The sequence below is a fragment of the Pteronotus mesoamericanus genome, unplaced genomic scaffold (assembly GCF_021234165.1).
Source record: "Pteronotus mesoamericanus isolate MK-2021 breed Mesoamerican mustached bat unplaced genomic scaffold, CSHL_Meso_final contig_181, whole genome shotgun sequence".
Lineage (NCBI taxonomy): Eukaryota > Metazoa > Chordata > Mammalia > Chiroptera > Mormoopidae > Pteronotus > Pteronotus mesoamericanus.
This window is the reverse complement of record NW_026555077.1, coordinates 3,415,850-3,442,445: the sequence shown is the minus strand read 5'-3', so window position 1 is coordinate 3,442,445 and position 26,596 is coordinate 3,415,850. Positions and strand designations below refer to the sequence as shown.

The 26,596-nt window shown below is 37.6% G+C and overlaps 1 protein-coding gene across 1 annotated transcript; it reads left to right on the top strand.

Annotated features, from left to right (window-relative positions):
- The first annotated feature begins 4,828 nt into the window (after positions 1-4,828).
- Positions 4,829-26,286, top strand: ASB17 (ankyrin repeat and SOCS box containing 17). Its single transcript, XM_054566822.1, has 3 exons — positions 4,829-5,229; positions 14,230-14,509; positions 26,080-26,286. Exons 1-3 carry the CDS (start codon positions 4,829-4,831, stop codon positions 26,284-26,286), a joined length of 888 nt encoding a protein of 295 aa, XP_054422797.1.
- The last annotated feature ends 310 nt before the right edge of the window (positions 26,287-26,596 follow it).

Below are 26,596 nucleotides of genomic sequence, written 5' to 3'. Positions count from 1 at the left end.
TAATATGCTTAATATAAACCATCTGTGTGTTTAATTTTTAATTGTAATTAAATTGTAATTGCACTGCATAATGATGTTTTGGTCTATGGCAGACAACATATACAACAATAGCTCCATAAGGCAATGGAGCTGAAAAATTCCTATCGCACAATGATGTCATAGCTGTCCTAATGTCATAGTGCAAAAGTTGCAAAATTGACAAGGCCATGGTTGAGAGATCAAGCACTTTAACCTGGGAGTAGATCAGGATAACTCTGAGGAGCTCACAGAGGTGATTCCTGAGGAAATAACTAATGAGGAGTTGTTGGAAGTGGAACAGAAATACATAGCTGAAAAAGCAACAAGAAAAAAGAATACTGCAGGAGAAGATGAACACCCACGAAAATTCATGGTGAAGGGTTTAGCAGAAGCTTTTGCAGATCTTAACAAGTTCCTAAAAAAGTTTAAAGACAGAGACCCCAATGCCAAAAGGCTTTCATTGATAGAAAAGAATGTTCATTGTGCCTTATCTGCTTACATGGAAATTTATGATGAAAAATAGAAATAATTAAGCAAACTACCATAAAAAACATGTTTGGAAAAAGTGACACCTCTTCAAGGAGAGCCTCAGGGAGGTCTTCCAAGAGATGTGCCAGAAAAAGGCATTGATGCCATAGGAGACAGCAGCTCCATGTGCGTTTTTGTCCCTGAAGGCCTTCCCATGGAACAAGATGTGTAGGTGGGGAATGGTGATATTGCCGATCTTGATCTCGTGTCAGTTTAGGTGCATGTATATGTTTGTGTCTTAGTTTTTAACAAAAACATTTAAAAGGTTAAAAAAATTATTTAAAATGTAGGAATAAAGCTTATAGAATAAGGATATAAAGAAAAAATATTTTTGTACAGCTGTGCAATGTGTTCAACTTAAGTTTGTAAAGTAAAAAAGCTACGGTAAGCTAAGGTTAATTTATTATTAAAGAAAGAATAATCTTAGAAATTTAGTGCAGCTGAAGAGTTCAGTGTTTATAAAGTCTACAATAGTGTACAGTACTGTCCTAGGTCTTCAAATTCACTCTCCACTCACTCAAAAACTCACCTAGAGCAACTTCTAGCCCTGCAAACTCCACTCATAAGTGTCCTATACAGGTATACCACATTTTTATCTTTTATGTCACATTTTTACTGTATATTTTCTATGTTTAGATACACAAATATTTATCATCAATTTACAATTACCTACAGTATTCAGTACAGTAACATGCTGTTGAGGTTTGTAGCCTGGGAGCAGCACTTAGGTTTGCATAAGTGCACTCTATGGTGTTCAGGCAATGAAATCACCTAATGACGCATTTTCCAGAATGTACCCCTGTCATTAAGTGACACATGACTGTACTAGATATTTTGTGGTGCTGCCTCCCTAGGCCACAACTGACTAGCATGAGCAGTAGATACAGTCCCAAGGACAATTCACATATAAGTTAGCAAGGGATCTCTGGCTTAAAATAGCCTACCTCAAAAATCTGAAGTTAAAATTCGGGCTTAAAAATTGAATTAAAAATTTGAGTGCCATGAGGAAGAAACAAGTCTGACAACCATAGTGTTGTGCAAGGCAAAGGTCTGTGGGAGCCAGAATTATGACTCAAAGTGATTCTGGACGGTTGCCTCAATTCATAAATAGAAGAGTAAAAGTTCAGTTTGCCATGTATTTTAAGATACCTTTTAAAACTGACACAGAGCCATTAAATATACATTTAAGGCATCATATAATATGTACATGTACTTTTCATTCTACCTTTAGGAATGCACATTCTCCCTACCATACTTAAAAATCAGGAATCCCCTCTTCTCTCAATTCTGATTTAACTTTTGACTTTGAGATATGTAAATCGATATTAGAGATGAATGGTATTGAGAATAATAAAGTCTGATATAAACTTTATAGATTAAACTTTTACAAACAATAATGTAACATAATTATGTAGAAATTATACTCTTGAACACATCAAAAGGCCATTCTTATCCCCTGACATTTGATTTAGTTTGCTGAGGTTATCAAATACATCCCTCACCTATGACTTACATACAGAACTCACCTCTGGTGAAACTACTTAGCAGGCCAAGTTTGTCCGTGGCACATCCCCTTAGTCACTCTTAGTTGTCTGGTACTATTGTGTTACATCCTTTGTACTTTCCAGATCCTTACGCATTGCTCCAGGATTTTCCTGATATGATTCCTCCTTAACAAAATGTTACTGTGCTGAGCCCAGCCAGATCATAGGCTTAGGTATCTCATAAAAATGAATTTACTTAAAGGATTAATGAGTAATCGTGGTTCAAGTGTAGGCCTTCCAGGTAACACCTAGGCCTGAAATACCTTAACCTAAAGGAAAAATTGAGCAGGAATTTCAGACAGCATTTGGGACTTATATGCTTTTGGCTTACTCACAGCACATGAAGGTCAACATGCAATCTATGCTTAGCTTATTCTTTGTTAAGTACTAAAAAGCATATTAAGACATTTAGGTAAAGTCACAATTTTTCAATTACTTATATATATGATGTATGGAATATTTTCCTTTAAATCAGGACATTTATTAAAGCTGGTAAACACACTTTCAATGTCATTAGACTTCTAATGATTTTCCTAAGGGCCTCCCACAAACATAAGATGTATAAGCTACACTCTGGAGCAGATGTTACAGCACACAAGTCTGAAGGCAGCCACGCACAGAGACAAAGCACAGGAACTGTCGACTCAGCCTCGGTCCAAATCACTAGATAGATGTATGACCTCTGGCAAGTGTTTTAACTAATCTAAATCTCAGTTTCCTCAACCATAAAGTGGAAGTAACAGTAGAGAATTATGAGGATTAAATGAGAAAATGCATATAAAGCTCATGCAATACCATGAGTACATAGGAACTGAATATGTTAATTATCATTATTAATCAGTAGACTGTCTACTGAATATGTCTTTGGTATTTACCATTAATGACTATAATTTAACTTTTTAAAGTAAAGCTGTACCAATTTTGATTTAATATGCTCTGGTAATTATATTCAAAGTGGAAATGATTATTTTTTCTGATTAGAAAAATATGCACACTCACTGACATTCAAATGATACAGAAAATTGTAAAGAAAAAAATCACTGAAATTTTATACATTGTTATTACTTTAATAATAACACTTCTTTCCAAAAGCAGGATTAATTGTGGAGCTCTTGTTTCGTGATCTCTATTCAGAAACTAGCCATTACAATGGCAAGGCAGCTTTCTCTTTCTAGAGAAACTGAGAGACTAAAGGTGAAGCTTCTAGTAAGAGCCAGTCTGGATTCAAATCCCAGCTTTACCACTCACTAGACTTATCATTCGCTTCCTTATCTGTGAAGTGGAGTTGTAAAAAAGGATTAAAGGAGTTATAATATATAGAGTACTTAAATAGTGCCTGGTACGTAGTAAGTAGTATGTCAGAGTTTCTTATTATATATGGACATACAAATGTACCTATGAGATGTTGTTATGTAAATAAAAAGCAGCTCATAGAACCAAGTATGTGTAATATTATCCCATTTGTAGAAAAAAGAACAAAGTATATAATAACATATCTATTTCTGTATAAGCATAAAAATGTTTGAAAGGCTATCTATACATAAAACTGCTAATGTGATTATCTCAGGGAAGGATCTTCACTGGCTCTATAACGCTTCAAATATTTACAGCCTTCATGTAGAGTATTATTAAGAAATCAATAAAAATGTTTCAATGTAAAAATATATTTTTTGAGGTGAAGAAAACAAAAAGAGAAAATATAGGAAAACAACAAAGCTCTAGGTTTTCAGAGAGATAACAACAGTTATTTTGTTTTCAGGCTATGCTGGGAAAAGAGAGCTTAGAGTTTATAGAATTAAATGCATTATTAGGGGAAGCATATTATAATACATGCAAAGTAATACCTTCCTTTTACTAAAGAGACTTTATGTGATTTAAAGAAAAATTGCAAAATTAAAAAAACTTTTAAGTACCTTTAAAATTGTTCATATATACACCCAAGGGTTAAATATAACATAAAAGTGGCTGAAGCATAAACTACTAAATAAGGATAAAACCATGACATATTTCCCCTTTACTGGCCAAAGATACCATATAAAACTTGAAGCTCCTTTAGTACCCAAATTGTATATATTCTGCATAATTTATAGAGAAATAATCTCTAAATATAAAATTCTAAAATAAAGTTTGCATATTTTGTTTCATACTGTGTGACATCTTTTCTGAAAATTAATATAGTGCCTATTAGCAGGTTACTTTAACTATAAAGTAGCTTCCTCAACTATAAAATAGTGAAAATATTCTATGAGTATTAAATGAGAACATGCAGTACTCATGCTGAACATGAGAACAACAAAACTTGGACTTTCACATTCTAGATATCTCTTTGTATACATGATAGCATAAAAAATCAATGATTATTAATATTATTTTGTCAAATGTATAGACTGTGCTTATAGCATTTGATAAACATATACTCACTTGAGCTGAGTTCTTAGAAAATTAAGAATATTATACCTTAGCTCTCACACATTCCATTTCTGCCCAAGGTCTCTCTCAAATGTCACCAATTACATATAATATCCCAAATTTCTGACCTATGCTGATGACAGATCTCCATCTATTGTGATGTCATCCAATACTTCATGGTAATAGTACAAATGATATCTTTTCTGGCCACAGTTTAAAGGGCACTTCCTGTTTGTAGAGTAAAGCCTACCACATTATCAAAATATGTAACTGAAGGATTACAGTATGCTTTCCTTATTTTTATTTGTAGATCATCACCTTAAGTAGCAATGAGTAAATCTACTAAATTATGTCGTAAGACTTCTTGTCCAAGAAGCAATATATTCTGCAATCTTGTTGACAAAATTGTTAAAAGACCATCCTTGCAATTTTTGGGTCAATGGGGATATCACTGTTATGAACCTAGAATTTACAGAACACTGGCAAAAATTCTGAGGTACGTCGACTTGGATGGGTTTGACGTACTACTCACCGATTATATTGCATTTGTGGAAAAATCAGGATACCGTTTTGAACTAAATTTTAATCTTGAATTTACTGAAATATGTGTGAATACAATTCTGTACTGGGTCTTTGCCAGAAAAGGTAATCCCGATTTTGTGGAATTGCTTCTTAAGAAGACAAAAGACTACGTTCAAGACAGAAGTTGTAACCTGGCACTGATATGGAGGTAATGATCTCATATGTTTTTAGCATGGAAGGAGAGAAATTTTATTTAGGAGATTATACTACTACTATTTCTAAAGTTAATATGCAGAGTGGCTATATATGGATAAGAAATCCTGACTTCAAAGCTCATTCATTTGTTCACTCCTTCATTCCTTCCTTTTTCATTAAATAATTTTTTACCTATGTGTACATTATTATGTACCAATAAATTACTAGATGTCTACTCTACAAAGCTTACACATTAAGGCTCAAGGTAAAACAATGTTAGATAACTTCATTCTTTTGTGTAATAAATACTGTGATCTCTTTTTTTGAGAATACTGAAGATGCATACCTTTAGTATGTATATGAATTGAATTTTTAAAATAAATTGACTTTCAAGGAATAACTCAGAATATACACACAAACTCACTTATAATACATATTAAGCACACTTATCCCCTATTTGTATGTTAAAGGTTGATAAATTTAACTCCAAATTCCCCAGAATTGAGCACAGTGAAAGTCAGATCTGCTTCAGTCTGTTATAGAACCAAACTTTCCTGTAGTCTGTAATAAATACTGTTGAGGATCTTGTAAAAATAAATCTCCAATGTGACCTCTTTGTAGAGTCCATAACATAGACTCTTAAGTTTCTTAGTTTGCACTAACTACAATTTACTCTTCAGTTTTAGGTATTAGTTTGATTATATGTGTGTTTGTTGATTTGTTCAGAAGTGTTTATCACCTTACTATGTATGATGCACTGTAGCAGGCATGGTGACAGAAGCATGTATGCAATGAAAAACAATACAGGTAAGTTAATGACTAAACCAATTTAGATTCTGCCTGAAGCTGGGTGGTTTTCTTGATTGTGCATTGCTGTGGTGTTGGAGAACTGAATTGCTTTCCTTAATGATAAAACAAGTACAGGAACTGATAGCTGTGGTATAAAATATCAATAAATAAAACCCCCAAATAGCACTTTTTTGTTGTTTTAAGGACCATTATATTTGTAACTATAGCAGAGATCAGCAGCTCGTAACACAGAGTGTCACTAGCTGGGCTAATTAATGTTTATGTGTATCCCTGGCAGACCCAAGAAAGAGAAAAATGGAGTAAAACAGGAAGAGAGGACTTAAAAAAGTTAAATAGAGGGCAAGAGGGGCAAATGAAAGGAAGAAAAATGAAAGGAAGAAAAATGAAAGAAAGAGAAACACGCAGCATCACATGATAGGGTGCCATTAACATCTCTCTTAAGTGACCGTCTTAAAATTAATAAATCTTGACTTAGATGCACCCAGAATTGCAGGTCAATTCTACATACCCACAACATTATTAGGATCTTTCAAAATCACATAATTTTAGATTGGAATGGAAGCTAAGAATTCATTAGCAAACCCCACAAGCAGCAACTCCTTGTAAAGCATTCCTGTGTTGCTGTTCGTATGCTTTCTGCTTGAACAACTCTAGTGGCAGCGAATTTACTATTTCCTGAGGTAAACCATTCCTTTGTGCGAAGACCCTTCTCTTTCCTAGCTATATTCTTTTCATCAGAGATTTTACTCAGTCCCATGACTGTAAATAGGTATATGCCAAAGTCTCTCGAATCTTTACCTCATGACTGTGAGCTCCAGACTCCTCCTTTGTTAGGCTGTATGCTGGACACCTCCACAATGAACCTCAAACGTCACAGAAACAACTTGCCCAGGCAATTCAACAGACTTCTAGAACAGTCTTCCAGCTTCCACTCTTCCCCCTCAACCTCACTGAGAAACCTCAGTGACCTTATAAAAATGTAAAATGGGTCATATCACTTGTGCTTAAAATCCTCAAATTTTCTGTCTACAAATGGGATAAAATTCAAACTCAATACCCATTTTGAAAAAGTACTACGTGATCTGGCTCCTCACTATTTCTCCCAAATTCAATTTCATGTCACTCTCTCCCTTGAAAACTGTATTTCAATAAGTAGACCTTCCTGTTTTTTTAACATCAAGTTAATACCTGCCTGAAGACCTTCTCTTTGCCTGAAAAATCTACTCACTCAGGTCTTCCTACCAATAGCTCCTTTTTTTTACCAGCTGGATCACAGTATAAATGTCACCTTAATGAGGCCTTCCCTAGCTTAAAGTCACCATCTAAGGTCACTCAGTGATTACAGCCCTCCATTTGAAATCTCTGCACAGCACTGATCACTCTATTTGCTGTTCTTTTTCATTGATTTGTTTGTTCACTACCTACTCTTGCCCAAAGTTCCATGAGAGAAGGAACATTGACTACTTCTTCAGCACTGAATCCTCAGTGCCCAAAACTATGCAGTTTCGTAGCAAGTGCTCAATCAGGATTGTGTTGAATGAAAAAAGTGAATTTTTATGCAGCTTTATTATTCTTCCTCAAAGTGTACTGATTCTGCCTCCACTTCTCTAACTCTGCCCCCAGAACTACAGAGAACAGTCTACTTAATCTCTCTCCTCCATAAAAACCTCTCAGATATTGAAATACAACTATTATGTCCTCATAATGAATACCTTAAGTTTCTTTTGATCTGTTGTTTTTTATTTCTGTAGCAGCAATATTCTTTGGTTACCTTCCCTTATGTATAACCCAGTTTGATAATTTCCCTATTTTAACAATGAAGTGTCTGATAAGTCCCTGGAGGAGAGGAGATAGAGTTAAAGGAGAATGGAACTTAAGTTTGTTAATTTTTACAATAAACCTGCAATAAACATCTAAATAGCTCAGTTGGTTGGTGCATCATCCAGTAAAAAAAAGTTTATGGATTTGATTCCTGGTCAGGGCATGTACCTAGGTTGCAGGTTTGATTCCCAATCCAGGCTTATGGGAGGCAACCAATCGATGTTCCTCTCTCTCCCTTAGTCTCTCTCTAAAAGGCATTTAAAAGGTCCTCAGATGAGGATAAAACAATCTAAATGATACTGTATGACAGAAATTTAAAAAAAGTCAATCTCATTCAGTTAAAATAATAATAATCTATTATTAAGCCTTTTCCAAGTGCCAAGCACTGTGTTATCTGTTAGAAAACCAGATAAAAAACCAAAGTAGACATACCGGGTCCAGCAGAAGTAACGCCTGCTTGAGTGAGATTGGTAAGGTAACAACGTGGGTATAATAATTTATGGTTTTAATTTGAACATTTCACCTTAAATGTCATATGGTATGCCTGAATATGACTTTGTTATGTTACAGTATTACATGCTTATGATTTTGTAATAAAATATTTTGTACTGAAAAAGACGCATTATTTGTGCCAGACCCTGTATTTTTCTCTTCTTGGAGAGCATGTAGACTAGTAAGGGAGACACAGAAAATTATAATTACACTAAAAGTGCCAAAATAGAGGCAAGTACAGGTAGAAGAGAGGACATTGTTAACACTATTGGGGAGGAGCAGGTACCTGAGGAGGCTCTCGAGAAAAGATAATGTCTTAAATTGATTTTTCAAAGATGAAAGAGAATTTCCACTGTCTTTTTCTTGAAGAAATGTAATTTAGGCAGACAGAAGACAACTAAAGCCAAAGGAAACACAAACATGTATTCAGTGACTATAGCAATTCAGCAATTGCTAGAGTGATATGGAAAGCCTAGAAATAAAATCTTGGAGGACTTTGTAGGCCATATTAAGGAGTTTTTAATTTATAACATGGGTGATGCCCAACCAGTGAAGGTCAGACTGGTAGTATGAAAAGATTTATCATCTCCCACTTGAAAACTGGATTGTTCAAAAGGAGCATAGGGCAAGAGGTGGGGAAATCAATTAGTAGGCTGCCTCAACACTCCAGATACAATAGCAGCTGCAGAATTTCTATATACAAAGTACTGGAGGAAGCGATCTGATTAAAAAAGAGAAAGGTAGAGGAGTAGTTTGAAACTGAATTTCTACAGCAGGCACAGTGTTCTAACTTAAATTATATGTATATTTATAATAGTTTAGAGGGCAGAACTACTTCAGCTCTCCCATCCCCCCATCCCAACCCCTCAAACCTTTAGCCACTCTTTGCTATCACAATTGTCCAGGGAAATGATCATGAGAACTTAAACTAAAACAACAGCTGTGGGAAAGACGTATTATTACATATAAATAACAAGATATAGTGAGTGGAGAATCAGAGAGAGGAGTTAATCTACAGATTTCTAAATTTTGAGACTGGTTTAGGGTTATATTAGTTTCCTGTTGCTGCTGTAACAAATTGCCACAAACTTAGTGGCTTAAAACAATACAAACTTGTCCAAAATGAGGCTAAGAGCCAAAATCAAGGTGTCAGAAGGACTGGTTCCCTCTGGAAGCTCCAGGGATGAATGTTTCCTTGCCTTTGTCAGCTTCTAGGGGCTGCCTGCATTCCTTGGTTCATGGCCTCTTTTTCCATCTTCAAAGCCATCATTGCAGTCACATCTTCACTGGCTATGCTTCCATCATTTCCTGACACTTCTTATAAGGACACTTGTGATTTCATTTCACCCATCTGGATATCTCACCTCAAGATGTTTATCTTAACCGCATCTGCAAAATCCCTTTTGCCATCTTGGGAGGGCGTTATCCAGCCTACCATAATGATCATGCCACAAACCTATCAAGATTATTACAGAGATCTACAAAGTTAGTTTTGGACATGTGAGTTTACATTGCTTAGTGGATATCCGGGTACAGATGTACAATCAGTGGCTAGATACAGTGTCATGCTTGATGCCTCTCTCTCTTACATTCTATGTCTTACCTGTCAGGATATCTGTTGCTTCTCCCTTCAAACAATACACAGAATATGATCACCTCTATTGTTATCAACCTGTACCAAGTTAAGTGATTTCCCTCCTTCTATCCCATAACAAATTCTCAACAAATGTAAGATCTTGTTGTTGCTTTTCTACTCAAAATCTCCAATAGCTCCTCCATTCCATTTAGAGTACAAGATGAAGTTCTGACAGTGATCACCAAGGCTCTATCTGATGGGGCATCCCACGATCTCAGTCTTTATTTCCTAGTATTCCTGCACTATTTACTCTTTCAGTCACACTGGCCCCCTTACTCTTCTTTCACCACTAATGGTACATTCTCCTGCCTTAGAGTCCTTAAATATCCAAATGGCGAACTTCAGCTCCTTCTTCTTTATCCAAATGTCACCTTTCAGTTATGCCCTCTCCTATTTTCATCCTGTTAAAAATTGGCAAATGCTGAATGGCTCAGTTGGGTGGAGCATCATCCAATGCACTAAAAGGTTGTGGGTTCGATACCTGCTCAGGACATATACCTAGGTTTGCAGATTCCATCCCCGCTCGGGAACATATGGGAGACAACTGATTGATGTTTCTCTCTCACATTTATGTTTCTCTCTTTCTCCATCACCCTTTCTCTGTATCCTCAAGTGAGGATTAAAACAATAAAATAAAATTGGAAAATGCCCTCATTGCACCCTCTGTATTTCCATATTTCTTATATTGCTCTTTTTCTTTTCCGGCAGCACTTACCAAACCTTCTAACATATTATAAAATTTGCTTGTTTCTTATGTTCACTCGATATTGCCTGTTACCCTTCACTATAATAAAATCAAGAAAGGAGGCATCTTTGCTTTGTTAATTCATGTATCCCAAGCATCCAAAATAGTGCTGGCATACATATGCATTCAATAAATATTTGTTGAATAAATTAACAGACCGTAGTTGAAGTCATAGCCATTAATGAAATTGCCTGAGAACAATTAGTCAAATGAAAATTAGTCAAAAGGCCACATCTACTTAATATTGAGAGCAGAGGGAGAGAAACCAGTGAAAGAGGGTTGAGGATAGTCAAGGAGGTAGATGCATAATTTGGAGAAAATGGTCCCATTGAGTCAAGAGAAAACGTGGTTTCAAGAAAGTCAACTGTGTTAAACAGCAAAGATAAAATTATGAAGAAACAGCTACTGAATTTAGCAGCTTACACCAAAGGAGAAATAGTAAAAAAAAAAAAATTAGAAATAATTATTAGAGCTTCAAAACTAAATCATTCCCTGCATGCCTATATGGAAATACTATGCCCCATTTCATAAGTGTGTGTGACAGGTTTTCAGATACAGAGGGTTCAGTTCATTAACCTCACGTTTAAAAACTGATTCCTGCTTTGCTTGCCTCACTCCATCCATATAAGTACTATTATAATTAACTGTCAGTACAGATTAAGCAAATTTTGGTTTACAGTAGCATGCTCTTTAAACATGGGGATTAATCATATGTCATTTGGGTACAGATTAGACTTTTAAATCTCATTTTAAACCTATTTGAGTTTTAGTTGTTTTCAAATTTTTGGTCCAAAATACCCTCTAAATCATAATGTCAATTTTAATATCTTAAAATCAACTAAGATCTCTAAATCTTAACTAGGACTACTTGTGTTATTTTTTTGTCAGATAAGTCCCCTGAATTTTCATACTTATAAGACTCTTAAGCCAAATATCTTCTTAAGAGTTAGCAAAGCAAGGTGAATAAACTAGATTGCTTTGAAAAATTTAAATGATTGCACTGAGCTAAAAATCTTGTTAGGCCTAAAAGCTACAGAATAGATTTAAGGAATATATATATTCAGGATAATAGTGAAAAAAATCAATTAACAAATTTAAGTGCCTACTATGGCATTGTTCTAGGCATTTAGGGATGTAACAGTGGGCTAAAACAGATAAAAATTATTGCCCTTGTGAACTTAAATTTTTATGCTTCATCTTGCTCACCCATTTACTTTTGAAGATGAGAAATAGAAGAGTAGAGGTGTTGCCCAAAATGATAAGGGCTTAATGGAGGAATGAACAAAGTACCATGAGGAATAAGGGAAGGTCAGGTAATTAAAGATGACTTCACAGGAGTTTATTAGTCAGGGTCTTATACAATGAGCAAGACAGAATTCAAAAGGGAGGAAAATATACATATCAAAAAAATATGAAAGAGATGAATGCAGTGGTGTGTTGAGAAAATGAGTAATAATAATCAGGTTAGGGATGCCAAAGTAGAAGTAGTTTAGGAGTTCAATTTTGGATGTGTCTTGGAAGTACTTGGAACAAAGATGAGATGTCCAGCACAATATTGCTCTGGAGATGATTCAGGGAGAGTGCGTATACTTACGTACAAAACTAAGAAGGATATAGATAGTACCATGGGCAGAGTTATGACAAACACCCACTTCTCAATTTCCATAATGCTGATCTGCACTACACCACCCTATTGTTTTGTTTAAATCACAGAATATTGTCATTTCAGGGCCCAGTGGAGCTTTGGAGATAAAGTAGTTGGTCTAGGTGGGAATCACCACAGAGGTGGTCTCTAGGACTCCCAAATATACATCAATGGGAAAACTTATACAAAATGTTAATTTTATATAGCTAGCTCAGGTATAACAATCCTCCAATGTTGGTTTGTGTTTGTAAATGAAATATTCTTGCCAAACTTTTTATCAGCAAATAAGTACTAATCCTCCTAGTCTTAGCTCCAGGGTAAGCTAGAGCAATGACTATTCCAGTAGAGTAAGTGCCATTCCTCAGTTCTTCTAGAGTACCCCAACCATTCTTCCATCATAGCAATTATAACTTTGCATTATATTTATTAAATTACTTGTCTATTTCTCTTACTATACTGTAATAAGCATCTTGATATCAGGACTATCTCTCTCAAATCTGCATATCTATTACTCAGTGTGCTATGGACAAGCAAGTATTAAGTGAATGAATGAATAAATGAATAAATGACCATATAAATGCATATGGAAACTGACACCCTAAGGGACTGACTTACCCAACAGCACACTAGCTAGAACCAAAACCTAGAACCTAGAACTCTGTTTTTTGTTTGTTTTAAAGTTGGTCTTCTTTTTAATTTATTTTTTTATTGTTCAAATACATTTGTCTCCACCTTCCTGCCACCACTTTCCCCTGTCCCTGTCCCCCACCTCCCGCCCTCAATCCTTTCTCATTTTGGCTTTGTCCATGGATCCTTTATACATGTTCCTTGACTTGACCTTTCCCAACTTAGAACCCTTAAATCTCCATTGTTTCTGTCATTATGCCCTGTTGCCTTCCATCTTAAGTATATGCAATCTTAAAATTCCTCTTTTTGAATGACGCTTCCCTTGCTCTGCATAGTTGTCCAAAACCAGACTTTATCATTTATATGCCATGTTTACTTGGCCACATTTAGACTTGATGATTTAAAATCCTCTGTGGTTGGTTCTACTGTGTCCTATCTACACATAGAGAGCAATTCAACAACAAACATAAATATCTTTAAAGGAAACAATTGAAAGGACTTACACATTTAGAAAAGATAAAATTTTCATTTCTATCAGAGGGAAAAGAAATTTTCAAGTCTAGTCATCACATAGTACTCCAGGAAAAACAAGATCTTAACAGGGCTTTCAAGACTTTCCTGAAGAATATAAAATTGTGCCTTTGAGGAACCTCATATGGCATTTACATTTCTTAAACCTGCAAATACCAATTCTAATTTTATTAAAGTGAAAAAAATAGAATTATAAAAACAGAATTAAAGTAGTTGCACTTATTCTTCTGGTTCAATATGCAAACAATTCAAGTTCAGCTCTGATATATAATGCGAGAACAATAAAAACAAATAGATATCAAAGTGGTCACATAATTCTGTTCCATTAATAAAGTAAAATAAAAAGAGCCTTTCTCCATTTTCCATTTTAGTTTCCAGAGCTACATCAGTTTTCTAATACTTGTTCTAATCATAATGGATTTCTCAAATGAGAAACAGAATTGCTGTTACTAAAACTTTGTACATATTGAAATTCTGTTTTTGTTTGTTTTTACAAGCATACTAGAAGTTTTCTTATTTTTTTAACCTTCAGTTTGGTCTAGATTTATAGAGCAGAAAACTAAGACATTATATATAAAGTTACATTAAAAATTAAGACATTTAATATATAAGGTAAAACTGTTATTTTCCCATTACTGTTAAGATAACATATTTACCACACTTCTTAATTCAATATTCAGTGAGGGTTCATTTGTTTGGTTCACAGGACTTTCACACCAGTATACTGCCCAAGCCCACTCAGTGGCATCACACCTCTGCTTTACGTAGCTCAGACAAGACAGTCCAGTATCTTAAAAATACTCCTGCAATATGGAATCTTAGAAAGAGAAAAAAACCCTATCAACATTGTGTTAACAATATTGCTCTATCCTTCAAGAGTGAGGATAATGGTTGACCATGAATTGGTAGACATCCAGGAAGATGCCAAAACGTGTTTAATGCTATGTTCCAGAGTGCTTTCCGTCATTTCGATCAGGGAAATAGAGGTAAGCAAAATATTGTTCTTTGGATTTGGGCTTAAATATTGATCAAGTAAAACTGTGAGATAAGAGAGATTAGATGGTGGAGTGAATGGGAGTCACGCTGACCTCCTCCTAAGACCAAACTGGAATTGCGACTAAATAGTGGAGTGATCACCTGGAAAACAATGGAACGATAGCGGGAGAGGAGCCTTGGAGCCGCGGACAGTAGATTCAACTCTGACACATCCCAACGGGTGAGAAGTGCGGTGGAAGCTCGAGAGGGTGGGCAGCACGGGCACTGGCACCAGAGGGACATTGAAATGGCCAGTTAGCTTCCCCCAAGAAGAATGGGGTCTGAATAAAAAACAGGGACCCCTAAACTACAGCAGCTAAAACCAAGAAAATACAGACAAAACGCAACCCCCAAAAGCTTAGGGGCGCTCTCGGCCAGAGACAGGTGGCTGGGGATGCAAAGAGATATTTAAAGGGCCAACGCAAAAATTGCAGTGGCAGGCACCCTCCTTGATCTCTGGGTAGAGGCAGCAGCGGGGTGGGCTGGTGCCCGGGAAAAGACTGGTGAGGAAAACTTTGTGAAGAGAACTGACACGGCGGCCGGTGGAGCCCCGGTGATAATGCACCTCCCACTCTGCAGCTACCATCTTGCTCAGGCATAAGGGAATCAGTTAACCTGCCTTTTGTGCGCTCTGCACAGAGCTTGTATGCGTGTGAGCTGGGGTGTTGAGTGCAGACTGGCTGGGAGAGCCTTGAGGAGAGACTGGAGACAGAGGCATTGGGGAAAGAATGGGAGGAGGAACCGGGGAGTCCTGACTCCCTCCCCTTTCCGTAGTCTCCATTGTGGGCCGGAAAGGCGTGACCCCAAAGAGGCAGAAGTGAGGGCGCGCATGAACCAGGCTGCCTGCGATTGAAACGCAGTCCACACAGGGGGTGGATCCTTGGCCGAAGAGGTCAGGGACCTGCCCAGAGACTCCTGAGGAGAGACTGGAAACGGAGGAGTTGGGGAAAGAATGGGAGGAAGAACAGGGAGTTCCGACTCCTTCTCCTTGCCCTAGTCTCCATTGTGCGGGAAGAGGCCACACTCCCAAAGAGCCAAAAGCTGAAAAGCAAACATAGACACCCCCAAAACACCCAGAGCAGGCACGCACACTTGCGCCGAGTGACCGGCGAGGGTTGGCAAGCGTGTGTGTGACCCGCGTGGGCTGGCAAGTCCTCCCACAGATCGGCACCAATTATGGCCTGCGAGGGAGTGCACAGATCGGCAAGGGCAGGCGTAAATTGACCCGCCCGGCCCACATTGCCGAGCGGCTCACAAAATTAGTAGATCCCCGGCCAAAGGGGTCACAGAGCTGCCCAGAGTCCCTGGAGGAGAGACCGGAAACAGGATTAACCGGAGAGTCCTGAAGCTGACTTCCTCCCATTTCCGTAGTCCCCATTTGGTGAGGGCAAACAACACACCCAAAGAGCCAAAAGCGGGGAAAACACACAATAGAAGACCCTAAACTGACCAGTGCCGGGGAGCTCGCCGGCCAGGGGGGCCAGAGGAGTACGCGAGGTCGCAAATAAGCCCCTGGTCTGGGGCAAGCACTCGCAAGCCCAGGCAGACAGGGGATCCTGCCGCGCCAGGGAGCGTGCTCAAGGAGCCAGCGTGAGAGTGCAGAGAGATCCCAGAAAATAGCCCAGCCCGGACAGAAGGGGTCACAGAGCTGCCCCAAGCAGGAGTCAGACACAGACAGTAGACTACTGAAAGGCTCAAACAAACAACCAAAGGTCATATAGGGTCAACAACTGGCATCATCAGAAGCAGGCCCAGAAAGAAAAGTAAAGGGAAAAATAAATAAATAAATAAATAAATAAATAAATAAATAAATAAGTAAGTAAGTAAGTAAGTAAGTAAGTAAAAAGACCCACCTAGTACCATAGAAGTTTAATCCACAAAGTCAGGAAATCCAGACAGCCCAATTGAAGCAGAAGCAAAAATAAATAAATAAATAAGTAAATTACTTAAGAGACTCTCACAAAAATAGGAAGAAAAAGTTCTCCCCAAATGAGTGGAAAAGGGGACTCCCCACAGAGAGAGCTAAATGAAATAGAGGCAAGGGAATTATCAGATATTGAATTCAAAACAATGGTTCTAAGGAAGCTCAATGAGCTCAGCCAGCTCAAAGAGAACTATGAGAAACTGCAAAGAAACTATCAGGATCTTACAACAAACTGTATCAACCTGGAAAAGGACATAGAAACTATCAAGAAGACACAAGAGGATATGAAGAATACCATTTCTGAATTGAAGAACACAGTAGAAGGAATCCAAAGCAGGCTGGATGAAGCTGAGGATCGAATCAGTGAGATGGAGGATAAGGTAGAAAGAAGCTCCTAGAAAGAACAAGAAATGGAAAAAAGACTCCAAGAGAATGAAGAGGCATTTAGGGAAATGCAGGACAACCTGAAATGCAATAATATCCATATAATAGGGATACCAGAAGGAGAAGAAGAGGAGCAAGGGATAGAGAACCTCCTCGAAAAAGTAATGATGGAAAATTTCCCTAATTTGAGGAGAGAAAAGGTCTCATGGATCCAGGAGGCACAGAGAACCCCACTCAAGAGGGACTCAAGGAGTTCCACTCCAAGACACATCATCATTAAAATGGCAAATGTCAAAGACAAAGAGAGAATCCTCAAGGCAGCAAGGGAGAAGGAGAAAGTAACATACAAGGGGGCCCCGATACGCCTAGGAGCTGACTTCTCAACAGAAACACTACAGGCCAGAAGGGAATGGCAACAAATATTCCAAGTCATGAAAAGCAAGGGCCTACAGCCAAGGCTGCTCTATCCAGCAAGCTTCTCAATTAAAATAGAAGGGGAAAGACGGAGTTCCCCAGACAAGAGAAGGCTAAAAGAATACATCTCTACCAAACCAGTACTCCAAGATATGCTAAGGGGACTGGTTTAAGCAGATGAAGGAAAAGAATGAGAGAGAAAGGAACATAGGTACAAAGAGAGAAGATGAATAAGTTTCTATCAGTAATATCTCTCAATGTGAATGGACTAAATGCCCCAATCAAAAGACACAGGGTAGCTGAATGGATAAGAAAACATGACCCACACATATGCTGCCTACAAGAGACTCACCTCAGAGCAAGAGACCTACACAGATTGAAGTAAAGGAATGGAAAAAAATATTCCAAGTAAATGGGCAAGAGAAAAAGGCCGGGGTTGCCATACTTGTAACAGACAAAGTAGATTTCAAAACAAAGGCCATAAAGAGAGACCCAGAGGGGCACTTTATACTACTTAAAGGAAGAATCTATCAAGAAGACATCAACATTGTAAACTTATATGTTCCCAATATAGGAGCCCCCAAGTGTATAAGGAAATTGTTGGATGACTTCAAAAAAGATATAGACAGCAACACACTGATAGTAGGGGATTTCAACACCCCACTGTCAAAAATGGACAGATCTTCCAAACAAAACATTAATAAACATATTGTGGCACTGAATGACACACTGAGTCAAAGAGACTTAACTGACATATATAGAACCTTACATCCCAAAGAAGAAAAATACACATTCTTTTCAAATGCTCATGGCAGTTTTTCAAAGATAGACCACATGATAGGACACAAAGCAAACCTCAGCAAATTCAGGAAAATTGAAATAATACCAAACTTTTTCTCAGACTACAAGGGCTTGAAACTAGAAATCAACCTCAAAGAGAACCTTCAAACACTTGCAAACTCCTGGAGACTGAACAGTAGACTATTAAACAATGAATGGGTCAATAATGAGAGAAGACAAGAAATCAAAAAATTTCTGGAAACAAATGAAAATGAACAGACAACAGTCCAAAACCTATGTGACACAGCGAAGCCGGTCCTGAGAGGGAAGTTCATAGCAATACAGGCTTACTTTAAAAAGATAGAAACATTTCAAATAAAAGACCTAACACCACAACTTCAAGAACTGGAGAAACAACAACAAATAAATCCCAGAGCAAATAGAAGGAAGGAAATAGTCAAGATTAGAGCAGAACTGAATGACAAAGAGATGAAATGAACAAGTCAAAGGATCAACCAATCCAGAAGCTGGTTCTTTGAAAAGATAAATAAAATTGACAAGCCTTTAAGCAGACTCATCAAGACAAAAAGGGAGAGGACCCAAATTAATAATATCAGAAATGAAAGAGGAGAAATAACAACTGATACCACAGAAATACAAAGGAGTGTCAGAAACTACTATGAACAATTATATGCTAAGAAATTTGAAAATCTTGATGAAATGGACAAATTTTTAGAAAAGTATAATCTTCCAACACTGAAGGAGGAAGAAACAGAAAGCTTGAACAGAGCGATCACAGCTGGGGAAATTGAAGCAGTCATCAAGAAACTCCCGGCACACAAAAGCCCAGGGCTGGATGGTTTCACAGGAGAATTTTACAAAACATTTAAGGAAGAGCTAACCCCTGTGCTTCTCAGACTATTCCAAAAAATCCAAGAGGAGGGAAGACTCCCAGACTCTTTCTATGAGGCCAGCATCACCCTGATCCCAAAACCAGATAAAGACCCTACAAAGAAAGAAAATTACAGGCCAATTTCGCTGATGAACATAGATGCTAAAATCCTCAACAAAATATTGGCAAACCACATCCAGCAATACATTAAAAAGATTATCCCCCACGATCAACTGGGATTCATCCCAGGGATGCAGGGATGGTTCAATCTATGCAAATCAGTAAACGTGATACATCACATAAATAAAAGACAAAAACCACATGATCATCTCGATAGATGCAGAAAAAACATTCGATAAGATACAGCACCCATTTATGACCAAAACACTCAGCAAAATGGGAATAAATGGGGCATTCCTCAACGTATAAAGGCCATATATGAAAAACCTACAGCCAATATCATACTCAATGGGCAAAAACTGAAAGCTTTCCCACTAAGATCGGGAACACGACAAGGATGTCCTCTCTCACCGCTTCTTTTCAACATCGTATTGGAAGTCCTAGCCACAGCGGTCAGACAAGAGAAAGAGATAAAAGGCATCCAAATAGGAAAGGAGGAAGTAAAGCTATCATTGTTTGCAGATGACATGATAGTGTACATAGAGAACCCTGTAGATTCTACCAAAAAACTCCTCAACCTAATAAGTGAATTTGGCAAAACAGCAGGATACAAAGTCAACATTCAGAAATCAAAGGCATTTTTGTACACCAGCAATGCAATAGAAGAAGAAGAAATCAGAGAAAAAAATATCATTCGATATAGCAGAAGAAAAATAAAGTATCTAGGCATAAATTTAACCAAAGAGGTAAAAGACCTGTATGCAGAAAACTATACAACATTGAAAAAAGAAATTAAGGAAGACACAAATAAATGGAAGCATATACCGTGCTCATGGATTGGAAGAATTAATATCCTCAAAATGTCCATACTACCCAAAGCAATTTATAGATTCAACGCAATCCCTCTTAAGATACCAATGACATATTTCACAGAAATAGAACAGACATTTCAAAAATTTATATGGAACCATAAACGACCCCGAATAGCCGCAGCAATTTTGAGAAAGAAACACAAAGTAGGAGGGATCACAATACCGGACATCAAACTCTACTACAAAGCCACCATACTCAAAACAATCTGGTACTGGCACAAGAACAGACCCATAGACCAGTGGAACAGAATAGAAAGTCCAGAAATAAGCCCAGGTCTCTATGGGCATCTAATATTTGACAAAGGGGGCAGAAGCATAAAATGGAGCCATAATAGCTTCTTCAACAAATGGTGTTGGGAGAGCTGGACGGCTACATGCAAAAAATTGAAATTGGATCATCAGCTGACACCATACACAAAAATAAACTCAAGATGGATAAAAGACTTAAATGTAAGTCGCAACACCATCAAAGTCCTCGAGGAGAACATTGGCAGGAAACTCTCAGATATCCCACACAGCAATTTTTTCACTGATATGTCTCCTAAAGCAACGGACATAAAGGAAAGAATAAACAAGCGGGACCTCATCAAAATAAGAAGCTTCTGCACGGCAAAAGAATACATCAGCATAATGAAAAGGGAGACAACCATATGGGAAAATATATTCGCTAATGATACATCAGATAGAGGTTTGATCTCCAAGATATATAAAGAACTCACTTGACTCCACTCCAAGAAGACAAACGATCAAATCAAAAAATGGGCAAAGGACCTGGGCAGATGCTTTTCCAAGGAGGAGATACAGAGGGCCCAGAGGCATTTGAAAGGATGTTCGGCATCACTAGCCATCAGAGAAATGCAGATCAAAACCACCATGAGGTACCACCTCACACCGGTCAGAATGGCCATCATAAACAGATCAACAAACAACAGGTGCTGGTGAGGCTGTGTAGAAAAGGGAACCTGAGTACACTGTTAGTGGGAATGCAGACTGGTGCAGTCACTGTGGAAAGCAGTGTGGAATTTCCTCAAAAAGCTGAAAATAGAACTGCCTTTTGATCCAGCAATTCCCCTGCTGGGACTATACCCTAAGAACACCAAAACGCCAATACAAAAGAACTTATGCACCCCAATGTTCATAGCAGCACAATTTACAATAGCCAAGGGTTGGAAGCAACATAAATGCCCATCAGTAGATGATTGGATCAAAAAATTATGGTACATTTACACAATGGAATACTATGCAGTAGAAAGAAAAAAAGAACTACTAAACTTCCCGACAGCACGGATGGAACTGGAGAGCATTATGCTAAGCGAAATAAGCCAGGGGGCGAATGACAAATACCATATGATCTCACCTATAAGTGGAACCCAACCAACAATACAAAGATGCAAGGAAAATAAGACCAGCAACACTGAAAGGAAAAGAAACCAACAGAGACAAGAGGGAAGGAGGGAGAGGAGGTGGGGAAAAGGAAGGGAAGGGGAAAGTCACGGAACATATAGCAAGGGCTCATGGACAAAACCAAAGGGGAAGAGCTGAGGGAGGAGAGGAGGGAGGGGGCAAGGGAAAGTGCTGGGGGGTAGGCAGAGACAAATGTATTTGAAAAAATAAATTAAAAAAAAACAACTGTGAGATAAGAATGAAATTAATTTTTAATCTGTGGATTACATCCACTGAAAAATTAATCATTAACTTCCAGTCTAGATGGCGACACAGGTAGATATACTTTGCCTCCTTGCACAACCAAAATAACGGAAACAAATTTAAAAACAAAAAATAATCAGAACTGCCAGAAAATTGAACTGTGTAGAAGTCCACAACCAAGGAGCTAAAGAAGAAACCTTCATCTAGACTGGTAGGAGGGGCGGAGACAAGCAGCAAGGGTGGTGAGGACACATGGCTAGGCAGGGGTTGGAGGGCCAGGTGCTCTCACATTTACATGTGAATTCACCGGGAGGAACAGCTGGGGAGCAATACAGGCTCCACAATCCAGGGTTCTAGCATGGAAAAGAAAGCCTCAAAACCTTTGGAGGTAAAAACCTGTGGGGATACAGCAGCAGGAGAAACTCCCAACCTCACAGGAGAGTTGTTGGAGAGATTCATGGGGTCCTAGAATGTACATAAACCCACCCGCCTGGGAACCAGCACCAGAAGGGGCCCATTTGCTTGTGGGTAGCAGGAAAAGTGACTGAAAGCCGGCCAATAGCTGAGCAAGCACCACTGTTCCCTCTTGGACCCTTCTCCCATTCAGTGTCACAATACAGTGACCTGGGTTGCTCCACCCTGGTGAATACCTAAGCCTCTGCCACTTACAATGTAACAGGCATGCTAAGTCAAAGAAATATGGCCCAAATGAAAGAACAGATCAAAGCTCCAAAAATAGAACTAAGCGATGAACAGATAGCCAACCTATCAGATGCACAGTTCAAAACACTGGTGACCTGGATGCTCATAGAAATGGCTGAGTATGGTCGTAAAATGAAGGAAAAAGTGAAGGCTATGCAAAGTGAAATAAAGAAAAATATACAGGGAACCAACAGTAAAGGGAAGGAAACCGGGACTCAAATCAATGATTTCGAGCAGAAGGAAGAGATAAATATTCAACCAGAGCATAATGAAGAAATAAATATTCAAAAAAGTGAGGAGGCTTAGGAACCTCTGGGACAACTTTAAACATTCTAATAGCTGAATCATAGGAGTGTCAGAAGAAGAGGAAGAGCAAGAAATTGAAAACTTATTTGAAAAACTAATGAAGGAGAACTTCCCCAATCTGTCCAAGGAAATAACTTCTAGAAGATCCAGGAAGCTCCAAGAGTCCCAAAGAAGTTAGACCCAAGGAAGCACACACCAAGGTACCTCATAATGGAGTTACCCAAGATTAAAGTTAAGGACAGAATCCTAAAAGCAGCAAGAGAAAAGGAGACAATTGCCTACAAAGAGTTGCCATAAGACTATCAGCTGATTCTCAAAAGAAACCTTGCAGACAAGAAGGGGCTGGCAAGAAATACTCAGTCATGAAAAGTAAAGCCCTATATCCAAGATTCCTCTATCCAGCAAGGCTATCATTTAGAATAGAAGGGCAGATAAAGTGCTTCCCAGATAAGGCCAAGTTAAAGGAGTTTATCATCACCAAGCCCTTATTATACAAATGCTAAAGGGACTTATCTAAGAAAGAAGATTAAAAACTATGAACAGTAAAATGACAACAAACTCACAACTATCAACAACTGAACCTAAAGAAAACAAAAACAAAAACAAACTAAGGAAACAACTGGAACAGGGACAGAATCACAAAAATGGAAATCAGAGTCAGGGGAGAATGGAGGAAAAGGTACAGAAATAAGAAGCATAATTGGTAGGTACAAAATAGACAGGGAGGGAGTTAAGAATAGTATAGGAAATGGAGAAGCCAAAGAACTTCTATGCATGCCCCATGGACATGAACTAAGGGCAGAAGGAATGGTGGTGGGTGGGAGGAGCAGTGGGGAGGGGAATAAAGGGGAGAAAAAAAGTGGTACAACTGTAATAGCATAATCAATAAAATATATATTAAAAAAGAAAAATTAATCATTGAGAATAAGCTTATAAAAGTAGGCAAAATCCAAATTATCTCAAATACCAGTCCTTTAATTCATAATTTTATATTCTAAATATGAGAAAATTTCAAAAACTAAGTTTATAGTTTATTTTAGTAGTTACTAAGTAGATTTATGTTATTCTTATATTCTAATTACATACAAATCTGTTTATTAGGATTTCTATGTCTCCTTATAAAATACAATAGCTGCTGGAGAGGAGGTGGGAGGGAGGTAATGAAGAAGGTGAAGGGATTAAAGGTACAGATGCTACCTGGGGTGGGGAGGGGCTGGATGCAGGTGGGAAAAGGGGGGAAAGTAGGGACAACTTTAATAGCATGAACAATAAAATATAATAAAAATAAAATTTTATCAGGCCTTCTTCCCAATTGAGTATTTTAAAATGAGAGTTACATTTCTCCCCACAAATATAGTCAGATTTTTTTAAACCAGAATACAGAATACAGATTTTTTTCCTTTCAAAATCTTAAAATAATTTTGAGAATTAAAATATAAAGGTTTAAAATATCTGTTCAGTGGAACACATCCCTCAGATATGTGGAGGGCTTCTCCTTGATAAGATTTTTGGAAATAAACCAAATTTAGAAAAACAACTATACATGTCCTAGCTGATGTGGGTCAGTTGGTTGGAATGCTGTCCCATAAACCAAAGCATTGAGGGGTCAGTTCCTGGTCAGGGCACGTGCCTGGGTTGCGGGTTTGGTCCCAGTTGGGGCACACGTGAGAAGCAACCGATCGATGTTTCCCTCTCACATCCATGTATAACGCCCTCTCTCTCTTCTTCCCTTTCTCTCTCTCTAAAATCAATAAGTATGTCCTCAGGTGAGGGTTAAAAAAACAAACCATATATGGAGGGCATGTTTACCCTATAAAATAAGCTGCAAGTTTCAGCATCATTGTATCATGTCTACTAGGATAGCAAGAAGTAAATCTGCTTAAGGGAAAGAGAAGTACTCCTATAAATCTAAACCAGTGAAGTTACCAAGGACTTCAGTAGTTCCCCTTATCTTTAAATGTGTAACTTCAGGAACAAATTCTTTACAAATATAACTGACAGTTTTGGTTTTGTTTTAAGTCTTAACTGTGCATATCAATCAACCATGCCTGGAACAATTGTAAGGAGAGTAAATTGGTCAAGTTACTTTTGCAACAATTTTTTAAAAATTTATTGACTTTAGAGAGCATAAGGAAGTTGAGGGGAGAGACAGGGAGAGAAACATCAACAGCTGTTCCACTTATTTACACATTCATTAGTTGATTCCTGTACGTGCCCTGAGCAGAAATCAAACTCACAACCTTGGCACATTGGGGTTATGCTATCTGGCAAGGGTCTTGATATCCAATTTTAAAAATAGTAACAGTTAAAGTTTAATGCATCTTCAGTAATTTGCTCGTCCCTGTCTAGTGTTAGTCCTGCATAATAATTCTAGATCAAAACAATTCTCAACCAATTCCATAACTGCTATTTCCAAGGTACACCCACAATGCAAAAATCCAAGACAGAGTGAGTTGACCAAAATCACCTGCATGAGGGACAAAAATATAGCTTCCAATCAGCAGTAGTTTAATAAGCTAAAGTTAAGTAGCATTGAGCAAACTGATGAAAGATGGCATTAAAACTGCCTTGAAGAACACTTTAAATGCCCCTCTCTTGCATTTCCACATTTCCCAGTAGTTTCCCCTATTGCAGCGTATGTATTTTATTGTAAACATATATTGAGACAGCTTTACCTCTGGACCACAGTTCTGTCATCCTAGACTATGTCTATTTTGTGTACCCCAGCAATTATCCTAAGTACCAAGCTCAGCTGGAACATATACTAGATATTCTTTAAATAGTTGGATATTGAATAAATAATGAAAAATTATATAGCATTAAAGTGAGAGTATCATATAGTCTGTAAAGTATAGGTTCTACTAGAGAAATGTCTATGCAATACAGCAACATTTTTTTTTTACTCCTAAATCAACCTACTAACATGTGGCTTCTAGAATTAAATCTCTAAAAGAGTACCTTAACTGAAACTTTAAAAATTATCTTTTCATATGGACGGGCCCCCTGTCAGGTCTTTTCATGGCTTAGGAGTATGGAGTTGTACTCTATAATGACAGGCATCATCTCAGGGAATTTTTAGGATTTATGTTGTCTGTGCCCAACCCCAGACCAACTGAATCAGAATTTCTGAAGTACAGCCTTAGCACTGATATGTTTTAAAGTGCCCTGGATAATTTCAGTGTATAGCCAAGTTGACAATACTACTCTAGAAGAAGCTGATAAGACATTGGTATATGATCTAAAAGTAAAACATATACAGATTCATAGTTGTAAGAAACAATGTATGTGTACTAGACATATTAAAGTTTATGCATAGTTTTAAGAATGAAATGGGAATAAAAATATTTGCTTCAGGTGAAAATGTTTTAGAAAAATATTATGAGTCATATTAAGGTATATTTTATTAATTTCAATAAAAAAGTTAATCACTTGAACTAATCCAATGATTCACATTATGATATTAAAATGTTTCCCTTTCAGACGCAGTTAAGTTTAGGAAGACGTCCAATTATTTCAGATTGGTTGGACTACATTCCTTCAACGAGATACAAAGACCCATGTGAACTACTACATCTTTGCAGAATAACCATCAGGTCTCAACTACTAGCCAAGAATATGCTCCCAAACGGAATATTTTCACTTCTAATTCCTGTTCGTCTACAGAACTACCTGAATTTAGAAAGTTAACACACGTGTTTTTCCTGAATTCTTTAAGGATGCTCACCATCATGTCTTAGAAGTTAATAAACTACTAACTTCATGCAAATTTTTTATTGCATTAAATATTCCATTAGGAAACATATTTTCACATGACACCCTAAATGAACCAATTTTAAATCAACATATGGCTCAACCCATTACCTTTCTATACAGTGGAAAAAAAATACATGCTTTTCATTTTTATATTTTATATTTACCCTTTTCACCCATTTTTAAACATTGGTTTTGCCTTATAGCACTATTGTTAGTTGTGGAAATTTTGGTCATGTTAATTTTC

Coding starts and splice junctions, on each gene's coding strand:
- ASB17 (XM_054566822.1), top strand. CDS start 4,829: ATGAGTAAATCTACTAAATTATGTCGTAAGACTTCTTGTCCAAGAAGC. Junction 5,230..14,229: donor AACCTGGCACTGATATGGAG/GTAATGATCTCA, acceptor TTTGGTTCACAG/GACTTTCACACCAGTATACT. Junction 14,510..26,079: donor TTTCGATCAGGGAAATAGAG/GTAAGCAAAATA, acceptor TTTCCCTTTCAG/ACGCAGTTAAGTTTAGGAAG.